Source organism: Oreochromis aureus, linkage group 11, assembly GCF_013358895.1.
Source record: "Oreochromis aureus strain Israel breed Guangdong linkage group 11, ZZ_aureus, whole genome shotgun sequence".
NCBI lineage: Eukaryota > Metazoa > Chordata > Actinopteri > Cichliformes > Cichlidae > Oreochromis > Oreochromis aureus.
The window spans coordinates 17,917,542-17,930,878 of record NC_052952.1 but is presented as its reverse complement, the minus strand read 5'-3'; the positions used below and the strand labels follow the sequence as shown (position 1 = coordinate 17,930,878).

At 38.5% G+C, this 13,337-nt stretch overlaps 1 protein-coding gene across 1 annotated transcript in view; it reads left to right on the top strand.

Annotated features, from left to right (window-relative positions):
* Positions 1 to 226: 226 nt before the first annotated feature.
* LOC116325393 (dynein heavy chain 11, axonemal) overlaps positions 227 to 13,337 on the top strand; it is a 44,041-nt gene continuing 30,930 nt past the window's right edge. Inside the window, exons 1-25 of the mRNA XM_039619992.1 lie at positions 227 to 592; positions 972 to 1,115; positions 1,228 to 1,421; positions 1,505 to 1,694; positions 1,793 to 1,892; positions 2,019 to 2,230; positions 2,380 to 2,601; positions 2,684 to 2,851; positions 2,989 to 3,105; positions 3,193 to 3,330; positions 3,427 to 3,542; positions 3,648 to 3,843; positions 8,567 to 8,671; positions 8,813 to 9,208; positions 9,777 to 10,109; positions 10,555 to 10,809; positions 10,914 to 11,083; positions 11,163 to 11,385; positions 11,513 to 11,629; positions 11,710 to 11,796; positions 11,883 to 12,041; positions 12,273 to 12,356; positions 12,485 to 12,643; positions 12,748 to 12,870; positions 13,162 to 13,284. Of these exons, the coding sequence (XP_039475926.1) occupies positions 377 to 592; positions 972 to 1,115; positions 1,228 to 1,421; positions 1,505 to 1,694; positions 1,793 to 1,892; positions 2,019 to 2,230; positions 2,380 to 2,601; positions 2,684 to 2,851; positions 2,989 to 3,105; positions 3,193 to 3,330; positions 3,427 to 3,542; positions 3,648 to 3,843; positions 8,567 to 8,671; positions 8,813 to 9,208; positions 9,777 to 10,109; positions 10,555 to 10,809; positions 10,914 to 11,083; positions 11,163 to 11,385; positions 11,513 to 11,629; positions 11,710 to 11,796; positions 11,883 to 12,041; positions 12,273 to 12,356; positions 12,485 to 12,643; positions 12,748 to 12,870; positions 13,162 to 13,284 (4,347 nt within the window). The 5' untranslated portion in view covers positions 227 to 376. The remainder of the gene's footprint in view (positions 593 to 971; positions 1,116 to 1,227; positions 1,422 to 1,504; positions 1,695 to 1,792; positions 1,893 to 2,018; positions 2,231 to 2,379; positions 2,602 to 2,683; positions 2,852 to 2,988; positions 3,106 to 3,192; positions 3,331 to 3,426; positions 3,543 to 3,647; positions 3,844 to 8,566; positions 8,672 to 8,812; positions 9,209 to 9,776; positions 10,110 to 10,554; positions 10,810 to 10,913; positions 11,084 to 11,162; positions 11,386 to 11,512; positions 11,630 to 11,709; positions 11,797 to 11,882; positions 12,042 to 12,272; positions 12,357 to 12,484; positions 12,644 to 12,747; positions 12,871 to 13,161; positions 13,285 to 13,337) is intronic.

The window sequence follows — 13,337 nt, the reverse complement described above, 5'->3', positions numbered from 1 at the left end:
AGATCAGGGTAGAAACTGTTCAAGCCACCATGGATTGGTGTGGAATACAAATTACAGTATAGTCTGGAATTATATCGGCATTATAGGGCCTTTTCAGTAATCATTACACCTCCAGTCATTTTAAACAAGCTAAAATAGGATCCTGGCGTTACTGAAGCTAGCCGGCTGACACTTACATATGCGGCAGTGATTGAAGGTCGTTGCTAAGCAACGGAACGCTGAACCGCCCTATTATGCACCGCTCTTAGAAAAGCACATAAAGCGAAGTTAACACTATCCCTGCGCAGATTTAATGGATAATGTATAACTGTTGCAAGTAAGTTTATTTTTTCGAACGTAGTGCGGAGCTAAAGCATGCCATCTTGGCAGAGTAGTCATGGACGAGGAAAAAAATATTCCGTCTTTTCTTGAGGACGACAGAGTTAAGTTTGTCGAGGAAAAAGTTTGCGGGCTACTGCGGGTGCACAGCCAGACATGGCAAAGAAATGCTGTTAGTGAAGAGTTTCAAGCCCCTCTGAAGAACTTCTTTGAAAAGCAGTCGCTTGTATTTTTCTCTTCCTCTAAAAAGGGCTGTCTGGTTGCTTCTAATGAGGTATGTCTGTTACAGATGTTGCAGAGTCTGCTGCGTGTGTTCTTACAGCAGACATTTTGACATGTCATAGCAGGAAACTCGCAGGTATAATGATGGCAATTTTCACTTAGGGGAGATTCTTCTTTTTATGTATGTTGGTTCGCTGTTACTGGGGCACTTCATCATTAAAATGATTGATTTCACCTGCAATTTTCCTACTACACAGGTAAAATGTCTGCTTTGAAAATGTAGTGCCAAAGCCCATTCAATATAATACTGGCTTAGAATATTTATTATGGACTTAGTAAACTAGCAAAGATCTTTTAAAATGAAACGAATAAATCGTTTTATCATGACATATTTAAAAGTCTTGCAAAATCTCACATTATTTCAAACACAGGTTCCACCAGATGCTAAAAATGAACAAATCTATCTTCTCAAGAAGAGAGTTGTTCCAGTCACCTCTGAAAACTGCAGGGAACTGCTGCTCTTTGGCCTTTTGACTCCACCAGCACTCCTGCAGCTGTCATGTGCAGTTAAGCAGGTGACTATGCCACCCATTTTCATACACATAAGCCATGAAAAAGCATTTCTTTCTATTTCTAACCTGCCTGTATGGGTTCTGGGTGAATTCGTTATGTTTTTATCTTCGCAAGATATGTGTTCCACTGCTGTCCGACAACAAAAACCATCAGACTTGGCCACTTCTGATATCTGAAGACATCCTTCGACATGTGGAAATCATGTGCAGTCAGACCTCAGTTGTGCAGGGACGGGTTATGGGGAAAATTGTCCTCCCTATTCCAATAGCAGCTGACTGGATGGAAAAGTCACACAGCATCTTTGAAAAGTAAGAAAACAACCATGCATACAGTGTAAGCTTTGGTACTGTATGTTTTAAGTAAAGCTCTCATCTTCTGTTTTCTCCTTCAGGCATGAAAACTATGACAGGGCAGTAGCCCATGCCATAGAGACCCAGGTCATCAACTGGACAAATCTGATCCAGAAAATTTTAAAGGAGGATTCATCAGATATACTAATAACAGGCTGTAATCCAGGGCCCAGTGCAGAACTGAAGTTTTGGGCATCCAGGAAGAACACCATAGAGAGCATTTATCATCAGGTATACTTCCTAACCACATTGGTATTCACCGAAACATGTTTTAATATCTTTTCATGTCCTTCTACGTCACTATTTGCTAAAGTTGTAGCTTGCTGTAGCTTCAGAGTCCAGTTATTCAAATGATGATGAAGATGTTAGAGACGATGGATAGCAGCTATCATCCAACAATCAAGATGCAAATTGGAAAAGTGTGTGATGGTAAGATTACCTTGTCACTTTTTTAAAGACAATGGGTAGTGCCTGCCTGTATGCCTCCATCTCTGTTATACAGTTAGAGGTTAACATATGATTATGATATATATTTTTCTTCCTCAAAAAATAAAGCTCTTCGAGAAGCCGAGGACATTGACCTCCATCTACAGCCACTACATGCACAGCTGTCTCATTTGGAAAACGGAGAGCTTCCACTCATGGAAACATACATGCCGGCACTTTTTCACACGCTTTACCTCATTTGGACCAACTGCCGGTCTTACCAAAGACCAGCACGCATCGTGGTACTACTGCAGGAACTCTGCAATCTGCTCATTGAACAGGTATAAGTTCTCATTTGAAACACCTGTATTTATAGATGTACATAGGGGGGCCCAGAGAAAGAGCAAGCTACTACTGACAGCTGACGTTACTCTGACTATTAGCTGCTAGCATTAACAAATTCACAGATATAAAAACTTATTCCCTGTAGGCTTCTACATACCTCTCTGCAGATCTGCTTCTCAGAGAGGATCCAGAGGAAAGTCTACAAATGGTAAAGAGAGTCATAAAAGTTTGTAGGTGTTTCAAAGACAGTTACCAGACCCAGAGGGAAAGACTCGCCAGCCAAGTGAAACATGCACCCTGGGATTTTCCATCTGCTATGATTTTCTCACGTTTCAACCAGTTCTTTAATCGTGTGCAACAGCTTGAGGTGAGATAATATTTTTGCTTTATTGGTTGTCACAGTAATGTTGTGTGTGATTTTGTTTCCTGATCATTTTTTTTCCTGACAGGAATTCTTTGAAATCATGCTACACTATAAGAGAATGGAAAAGTTGGAATTTGGTGGAACTAAAGGGAAACTCTACAGTGAGCATGCTGCTAAGATGCACAAAGAGTTCAGTGACCTCTGCCAAGCACTGATCCACAGTAAAAACTGCCCACTTGACTTGAACTCTCAGGTGATACTATTAATTAATTAAAGATTTTTTGGCATTTATAATAATAATCATTAGCATTCTTTTAATAATAATATAATACACATGTCTGCACTAGTGTTCACGATTAAATACTGTTGAACTGTTGTTTCTCTCCTTAGGGTTTTGAAAGTGAGTATAAAAATTTCAGGGTTAAGATTGCGGACATTGAATGCCGCCTTGCTCGCTTTCTGTGTTTGGTTTTCAAGGATTGTTCAGGCCTCGAATCAGCAATGAAAGTAAGTAAGACTGCATGCTAGTGTGGTAATGCATTATTTACCAAGTGAATGGTGAACAACAAAGACTCAAAGTGTTTCGGCCCGTAGATGCTAACTATTGCTGGGCCCTTCCTGGAGAAAAGACAGATTAGACAGATATTCGGTCCCAACTTCCTTCTGCTACAGCAACATTTCAGAGAAGAGCTGGAGACGTGTAAACATCTATTGAAATTACAGCTCAATCAGGTACTCCAAGCTAAAACTGGATACTAGCAGTATGCATTCACTGCACAATAGATACTGTTCATTTGATTTTTTTCTATAATCTCACTTTGTTTACAGATGGAAACTAGTCTGATGAAGAACATGGCACATGCATCTGGAGCTTTCAAGTGGGCAAAAATGCTCAGAGAACGCATTCAAAGACCGTGGGAAAAATTCAGAATGCTTTTTGGCAAGTGAGTAAAAACTAAAATTAGAATATGTTCTAAGCATAAGTTACACTTCTTGTCTTTATTGATTATATTATTGAACAGAAAGAGATTTATTTTTCATATTTCTAGGCCTGTAGAAGGAGCAGACATGGTTACCGAGTACAGCATGTACACGGAGATTTTGAATCTACTAGACCAGTTTGAGAAGAACATTTACTCTGACTGGTGCCGTGGCTTAGAACAGATGTGCCTGATTAACCTGAACCAGTCACTTATCTCCAGAAATCCCTCTTCTGGCCTGATTTCAGTCAACTTTAATCCAAAGGTAACCAATACCATGGAAATATGAAAGTGTACACCTTTCAATGCTCAACTTACTCTTTGACTGAGAGCATGCAGTGGCCCACTGCTAAGGCACCCTCAAGATCCTTAAAAACTTCTCAAAGAATAAAATTCAAATGATCCAAGAATCATTATTCCTTACCTCAAGCTTTTAATTGTACTGCTGACACAGTTTGCAAAGTACAAAAATAGTAGCAGCGTCGCAGTGGAAGGAGCACATTTCCATATTTAGTTATTTTATTCTTTAATTTTTTTCTGTAAGTTGATACAAAGTTTTCCCTGATAGGTGCCAGCACCTACACAACAAACCACACCGTTGCCCTGGCAACCTGGTCTTGATAGTACTATTAATTCTGCACCAGTACCCATTACCTACTCACAGTCATCAATGTTTATGCTTTTGCATACCTGCTTTATCAGTAGCAGAGTATTACTTATACATCATCAAGATCAAGGAATATAGATTTTTTTTTTTTGCTCAAGTTAGACATGACCAGGCTTTTTGTAGATATAGAAGCCTCACTCTTCTGGACGTGGAGGTGGGTGTGCTATTAGACAGCCCACTCACCACTTTAATCACACTCTAGATCTTGTTCTAACATATGGCATAGAAACTGAACAGTTAAGTAAGCACAAGTGTTTTCTGAAAGCCCTCTCTCGTCTGATCATTTTCCAATAACATGTACATTTACAATAATTGATTACACAGCAGTGAGGAATAGATTTCATCACAGTAGATGTGTTTCTGAAAGTGCTGTAACTAGGTTTAATTATATAATGCACCCACTTTTACTCCAACAGAGGTCTTGTTAATAATTTTACTTCTTCAGTATGTATGGCTCTGTATACTGTAGCTCCTGTGAAAAAGGAATATAATTCTCAAATGCATTAATGGACCTTGTAAGCTAGAGAGGAAATGGTGTATCACAAATTTAGAAGATCATCATTTAGCCTAAAAAATAGTTTGCTGCTTTGTAAAAAAAAAAAAAAAAAGCCCTCTGTAGAGCTGGAACATCTTACTATTCATCATTGAAGAAAATAAAGAACAACCCTAGATTTCTCCTCAGCACTGTAGCCTTGCTGACAAAAAGACAGAGCTCTGTTAACATTAACTAGTAATGATTCCTTGAATTTCTTCACAAATAAATTTTTAAAACTTACTCATAATCATCTCACAGATGTAACATTATCTACAGCTACTTTCAGCACGATTGAAATTTATTTAGTATCTTTTTCTCCAAATGATCTTTCTGAGTTAACTTCAGTTAACTTCCTCCAAACCATCAACGTGTCTTTTAGACCTCATTCCTACAAGACTGCTCAAAGAATTCTTACCATGATGTAATGCTTCAATCTTAAATATGATCAACCTATTTCTAATAATTGGCTATGTTCCACAGGCCTTCAAGCTGGCAGTAGTTAAACCGTTACTTAAAAAGCCATCTCTTGCCCCACCTGTCTTAGTTAATTAGAATCATATCTATCTAATACACTCCAGTTTGTTCATGTAAATGGAGTGTCCTCTTCACTAAGGTTATTTATGGAGTTCTGTAGGCTTACATGTTGTTCCTGGAGTATTTAAAAGTAAAATGGGAGGGAAAGCCTTCAGTTTTCAGGCATCTCTTCTATGGAATCAGCTTCTAGGTTTGGATTCGGCAGGCAGACACTCTCTCTACTTTTAAGATTAGACTTAAAACTCTTCTTTTTGCTAAAGCATATAGTTAGGGCTGGATCAGGTGACCCTGAATCCTCCCTTAGTTGCTGCTGCAGTAGTTTTAGGTTGGCCTGCAATGACTTTGCCAAATTCTTCACAGAAAAAATCCAAAAGATTAGACAAGCAATTGGTACATCAACAGCAGATCCAGGATATGTACTGTGTCCACCGAAAAACTGTTTAAATACCATGAAACAGTTTCACCCTATTAACAGCAAAGACCTGGAGGACATCTTAGGTCAACTGAACTCCTCCTCTTGCTGTTTAGATGTCCTGCCAACAAGTTTTTTCAAAAAGGTCTCAAAGACTTTGGAGTCAGACCTGTTACAGATCGTAAACTTTTCTTTAATATCAGGTGTGTTTCCAGAATCACTAAAAACTGCTGTAATAAAACCTATACTGAAAAAGGACAATCTTGACAAGACACAAATGAACAATTACAGGCCGATCTCAAATCTCCCATTTTTAAGTAAGATCATTGAAAAAGCAGTTTCTCAACAGCTCAGTTACTTCTTAACACAGAATAACTGCTATGATGCCTTCCAGTCAGGTTTTAGACAGAACCACAGCACTGAAACCGCTCTGACCAATGTGTTTAATGACATATGTCTGAACACAGACAGTGGAACAATGTCAGTCTTAGTTTTACTGGATCTCAGTGCAGCATTTGATACAGTTGACCACAACATATTACTCAAACGACTGGAGAACTGGGCAGGTCTTTCAGGAACTGTGCTAAACTGGTTCAAAACATACTTAGAAAACAGGAAATACTTTATATCAATAGGTAACTTCACATCTGAGCAGACAAGTATCACATGTGGAGTTCCCCAAGGTTCCATCTTGGGACCCCTTCTGTTCAACATTTACATGCTCCCACTGGCACAGATTATAAAGAACAACAAAATAAACTATCATAGCTATGCAGATGACACACAAATATATATCACAATGTCACCAGGAGACCGAGGCCCTGTACAGGCTCTTGGTAAATGCATTGAGGAAATTAATGACTGGCTGTGCCACAATTTTCTCCAGCTAAACAAAAATAAAACTGAAGTATTAGTCTTTGGAGCCAAAGAAAAACGATTACAGGTCACCAGAGAACTTCAATCTATACACCTAAAAACCACAAACCAGGCGAGAAATTTGGGTGTAGTGATGGATGCAGACCTAAACTTAGAAAACACATTAAGACAATAACAAAATCAGCTTACTATCACCTCAAGAATATTTCAAGGATAAAAGATCTGATGTCTCAACAGGACCTGGAAAAACTAGTCCATGCATTCATCTTTAGTAGGCTTGATTACTGTAACAGCATCTTTACAGGTCTACCTAAAAAATCAGTCAGACAACTACAGCTCATTCAGAACTCTGCTGCTCGAGTCCTCACTAAGACCAAAAAAGTGGACCACATCAGTCCAGCTCTGAGGTCTTTACACTGGCTGCCTGTCCGTCAGAGGATAGACTTTAAAGTTCTGATGCTGGTCTATAAAGCTCTGAATGGTTTAGGACCAAAATACATCAGTGACCTCCTGACCCAGTATGAACCTTCCAGATCCCTCAGGTCATCTGGATCCGGTCTTTTATCAGTTCCCAGAGTCAGAACCAGACACGGAGAAGCTGCATTCAGCTTTTATGCTCCTTATATCTGGAACAAACTCCCAGAAAGCCTCAGATCAGCTGAAACACTCAGTTTATTTAAATCCAGGTTGAAGACTCACCTGTTCTCAGCTGCTTTTGAATAAAGCACCAAATCCACACTTTTAAGCTTAAATTCCAAAACTTACATTTTAACTACTGATTTTATCTACTGTTCTGATTTTATCTACTGTTTTGATTTTTGATTTTATATACTGTTTTGTTTGTTTGTTTGTTTGTTTGCTTGTCTTAATCAATTTTAAATCATGCTTTTTATCTATTTTGTTTTTAATGTCTCTGTAAAGCACTTTGAATCACCTTGTTGTTGAATTGTGCTATATAAATAAACTTGCCTTGCCTTGCCTTGCCTTGCTGGGGAATTCCCATGATGCACTGAGTATTTCTTCTTCAGGCACCTTCCTGTGTTTATACACCTCTCTGCATTGAATCATTATTAATCTCTGGGTCTCTTCCACAGCAAGTGTTTTCTCCTGTCTTCCTCCCTCACCCCAACCAGATGGCTGCCCCTCCCTGAGCCTGATTCTGTTGGAGGTTTCTTCCTGTTAAAAGGGAGCTTTTCCTTCCCACTGTCGCCAGAGCACTTGCTCATAGGGGGTCATATGACTGTTGGGTTTCTCTCTGTTGTATTATTGTTGGGTCTGCCTTACAATATAAAACTTCTTGAGACGACTCTTGTTGCTATTTGGCGCTGTGTAAATAAAATTGATTTGAACTGAACTGACAAGGCTTTTAGTGCTGCTGGCCCTCTGCAGTACCTTATTTCTGGATGTTTTCAGCTAAAATGCCACTTACTGATGCCTTTGACTTTTGCGTGTAAAATAAATGAATCCAAATATTTATTATTATTACAAGCTATTGCTAGTTATTACCTGCATTACTGGCAGTTTCTACCAGGCCTGGGGTGCATTTTTAAATAATACTTTATGTATTTAGTGGTCAAACATAATTTTGTTGTGAATATCAATTTTGATGACCCTTAAGTTACGTACGGGTGACATACTTTGAATGTAATAGGTGACACAAACGCAAATGAAGAACATAGAAAAATACCAAAAACATAAAAAACCAATATACTATTAAAATATTATGTTATTATATAGGATCATAGTAAATCATAAAAAAACATATATATGTTAGTTCTCATATGTTAATAATTACTGTATGTGTGATGATGTTCATGCAAAGTTTTCTTCAGATTGGTCCACTCATTAAGGAGTAGATACATAAAGGCATATATACATAAAAATGCTACAGTCATTATAGTCATTATAGTATTAAATTTAAATTACTTAAATTAAATTAATCAGTATTTTCTTTTACTTCTCAGCTGACTGAGGCCTTAAAGGATGTGAAGTATTTTCAGACTCTCAGTGAGATCAACATACCTCCAGATGCACTGGCTGTTTTTGAGAAGCGTGAAATGTTCACAAAGGTTTGAGAAAACATTTTAGAACTGGGCCACACAAGGTCACCCATCTAAGTTAAACAGCAGTTTTTTGTTGTTGTTGTTGTTGTTGTTTTTAATTATTTATGTGCCCTAAGTGCATCATTTCCTCACATTTGTATTTTTCAGTATGTGAACAGTTTGCAGCTGTTAGTACAGTGGTACAACAAGCTTAAGCAGACAGTGTTAGAGGTGGAACTTCCTCTCATCAGAGCTGAGCTGGAGTCAGTAGACCTGCAGCTGTCGAGAGCAGAGACCAGCTTGACGTGGCAGGACGAGGACTGCTGGAGCTTCATCAGCAACACCAAACACCTTGTACAAGACCTTGTCTGTCGAGTTAACAGAGTGAGGGAGAACTGTGATGCCATTCAGTCTGTGATGAAGAGATGGAGCAAACAGGCCATGTTTTGCAGAAAGGACAACAAAAAAGGTTCACTCATACAGCTGGACGAGAGAGGAGACTCTCTCAGGAAGAAGTACAGCTCCATGAAGAATGATGGAGACTATATACATGGGCTGGTGCAGGTGTGTGTGGCTGGATCTGTGAAGAGTAACTGATCCATTATAGATTTTCTGTGAATACTTAAGTAAGCACTGAAACATGTATGTTTCTGTTGGTATGGTTGAAAAACAGCATTCACCTTGATTAGATTGTTGACAGTTTAAAACCTTGTTTAGTTACTTTTTGTTCATTTTATTTAAACCTTAAAATTATGTGTAGCTTAATTAAATATCACATTAGTTTCCTTATGAAGATGACTTGCATATGGCAGCACAGATCCAAATTTAAGTTCTTTGGTATATGTCCTGTATTGTTTAACATTAATTTTTATGCAACATAGAGTTCTTAATGTTCTTAGCTTAAAAACTTTTAGTTATAATCACAATAATCTTTTTCCTCTGACATCCTGGAAGTATTTTTCTTGATATATAGTATTAACATATTTAAGCACTTAAGAAGCTATTAAAATAAAATTACTCTAGTTGTTGTGGAATAGATAAATCCCCCCAAGTAGAGCTTCAAAAATCATATGAAATAGAAATTATTACAAGCAGAAGCTAAATATTATTCTAATATTCTACTTGTACTCAGGAGAACATGGTTCTATTCCATGCTGATCCGGATTCAGAAGAGTGGCAGTGCTACCTGGAATATTTGGATGACATGGTGGTTGAGGGGCTCTTCAGCTACATCAGTCGCTCTCTTCATTTCTTTGTGGAAAATATGGAGGCAGGCCTGAACCAGACTCCACTGTTTGAGGCGAAGCTAATCCTCAGTGGCTCAAAGATGACGTTCTGTCCCTCAATGGAGAAAGATGCAGGAGATAGCCTCTATGAACTGATAGAGGGGCTGGTTGCAGATGTATTCAAGACTTCAGTGAATATCAGGAGAGTGGCTGCTCATCTTAGCATGGAGAGCTATCAGGTACGCTTCTTTTATGTTTGAATTAGCACAGGTTTCTTATACACTGACAAAAACTAAGAGATGTCTTCTTTGCTTTTACTGCAAAACAATTTGAATGACCTGCCAGTTATTATTTGTCATTGTACTTTTATATGTGCTAAAATGTTCCCAGATTACATCTGAAATATGTTCTTACTAGAGCAAAGAGTACAGCCTCCCTGTCAATAGGAGAATAGTGGTAGACTGTGTTGCTGTGTTATAAGTGAAGTACTGTTACATCCAGGGTGTTATCAGTCGCAGTCTAATTTCAGAATGTCATATTTGCACATTGCTAAATTTAAAATATGTGAAAAATGGAAACATGTATTTTCTTGGTGTACTAAACTTGCCAAACTCATTATTGTGTTTTCTTCTACAAATGGTAGCTACTCCTGATGTTTTGTTTGATGTAATATAACTCTTACAGGATGTAATGGATGACATGCTAGACTTGCTGGACCTGAGACAGGAAATAATGGATCGAGTGGAGAACGTCCAGAAGAAAGCAATAAATTACCAGACAAAGTTTGATTGTTATACTCGTCTGTGGCAAGATGACAGGGCAGAGTTTCTCAGGCAGTTTCTCCTGTATGGACGTGCACTCACATCAGAGGAGATGGAAGCCTGTAGAGCAGATGCACTCCCTGACAATCCTCCTACAATCAATAACTTCAAAGAACAAGTAAAAAAATTTTAAACTCTGGGCTAAATTCTTGGAATTCACGGGAGTTTTGTTTTTGTTTTTTATTTTTAATTTCAATGCCTGTTGTGGTTTTAATTTTATAGATCGATTATTATGAGGATCTGCATGATGAAATTTCCCACTTTGAAGACTTCAGAGTTTTTGATGGATGGTTTCAGGTGGACATCAAGCACTTTAAAGTCAGCCTTCTTAACACACTAAAAAGGTGGAGCTGGCTCTTCAAAGAGCATCTCTTGACCAATGTCACCCACAGGTAAAATTAATTTGCATAGATTTTAAGTTCTGACAAATTTGTAGGATCAGTTGTTCTTACTCTAACTTTTCCCACTCAGTCTTGATGAGCTGCAGAAGTTTATTCAAGCTACTGTTGAAGGGCTAAACCAACCTATAGCCAAAGAGGACAACCATGGCTTTGTGGAAGTGATGAGTCACCTGTTAGCTGTAAAGGACAGACAGAACGCCACAGACAAGATGTTTGAGCCTCTTAGAGAAACAGTGATCCTCCTGGAACAATATGGTGTGACCATACCAGACCAGATCTACTGGCAAATGGAGGTAGGAAAAGAGTGGGTCAACTACAGCAATGTAATCATGAACAGTAATTTATCCACAAAGAATCAGAATACTGTATTCATTATGTGTACTTTCATGCTCCGAGTGATAACTGTAGTTTTGTCTACAGGAACTTCCAGAGAAATGGAGTGGGGCTAAAAAACTGGCCCTAAGAGTGAGGCACGAGGTGGCACCCATGAAGAACGCAGAAGTGATGGTTTTACGAAGACGGTGCATGGATTTTGAGGTGATCATATGAGAAAACTAAAATTGTACAGTGTAGAAACTATTGTAACGTACATTAAGCAACATGAACATATTTTTCAGGTGAAACAAACCCAGTTCAGAGAGATGTTCAGAGCAATGGCACCCTTCAGTTACAAGGCAGTAAATCCTTACAGTAGTCTGGAGAAAGTAGGTTTTTTATCATTGCTTGACTATCGGATTAAAACAGCAATTTATTTTACCTTTTTGGATGACAACTGCCATTTGTTTTCTAGGCAGAAAAAGCAATCCGGGATATGGAGAGAGAAGTAGCAGAGCTGCAAGAGTCTGCCAGCCTACTTGATGTTTCCATTTCTGACTACAGAGACATCAAGCTCTGCAGACGAGAGATTACGATTCTCAAAGAACTGTGGGACATTGTTGTATATGTGCAAGTAGGTTGATTTATCTGTGATTTTTAAATGTCATTTTTTTCATGGAGAAATTGAAAAAACAAAAACAAAAAAAACAACTCTAGGTCTCATCACTCTACCACAATACCCCAATACATAAATGACTTGACCTGGCTGTCCTCTTTGAGACTTTGAATACCCTGTAGCCTCTAAATGTCCCTATTAAATAGCCTTAGCCCGCTGACCCCTCTCCATGTGTCTTTATCTATACAGAGCAGTGTGGAAAACTGGACAATGACCAAATGGAGGCAGATAAACGTGGACCAGATGGATGCAGAATTGAGGAGGCTTGCCAAGGTAAGGTCACCAACAGTGCTACATCACACCAGCTCATCTCTCCTGCTGTCTTGCTGTCACGCACCATTGCTGTTTGTAACAGATGCCCCTAATAACTAATTATGTTTACCTACCTTCTGTTTGTGTAGGACATACAAAAGCTTGACAAAGAAGCTCGCTCGTGGGATGTGTATTCTGGATTAGACCTTTATGTAAAGAACTTGTTGACGTCACTGCAGGCTGTGACTCAACTGCAGAACCCGGCAATACGAGAGCGTCACTGGGTTCAGCTAATTAGAACAACACAGGTGCATAAATTCATAAAGCAAAGGCCTTGTTGTAGGAGATCTCGCTGTATATTTTACTTTGCTTAATAAACATGTTACACTTTTTTACTATTTTTTTTAAATAGATGGATTTCACTGTGACAGATAGTACCACTTTGGAGAACCTGTTGGCTTTGCAGCTCCATTTGTTTGAAGAAGAAGTCCGCAACATAGTGGAAAAGGCGGTCAAAGAGATGGCAATAGAGAAGGTTTTTCTTCAGCTATGAACACAAACATGTTGACATCTTCTGCTAAAATATTTTTCTACTGACTAGCTAGCAAAACCTATCCTAACTATGCAACTTTATAGATGAATTGTCTTTCATTTGGAAGTTATTATAGACAGAAATTCACATTGAAGAGATGTGCTAAACAAATAAATAAGACTGCCCACAAGACTGCCTGCAAGACTTGCAGCTGTACTAATAGCACTTTTCTGTGAAGCTAGTTCATTGGTAAACTTCTATTTGCTATCACACTATTCACTGTTATTATTTCAGGTTGTAACAGAAATAAGTCAGACGTGGATGTCAATGGAGCTTTCATATGAAGAGCATTACCAGACCTCTGTGCCACTGCTTAAATGTGATGAACAACTCATTGAAACTCTTGAGGATCATCAGGTAGATGTCTTAAGTTACTGTAAGTTATTTTACAAAAGAACAAGAGCTTGTTC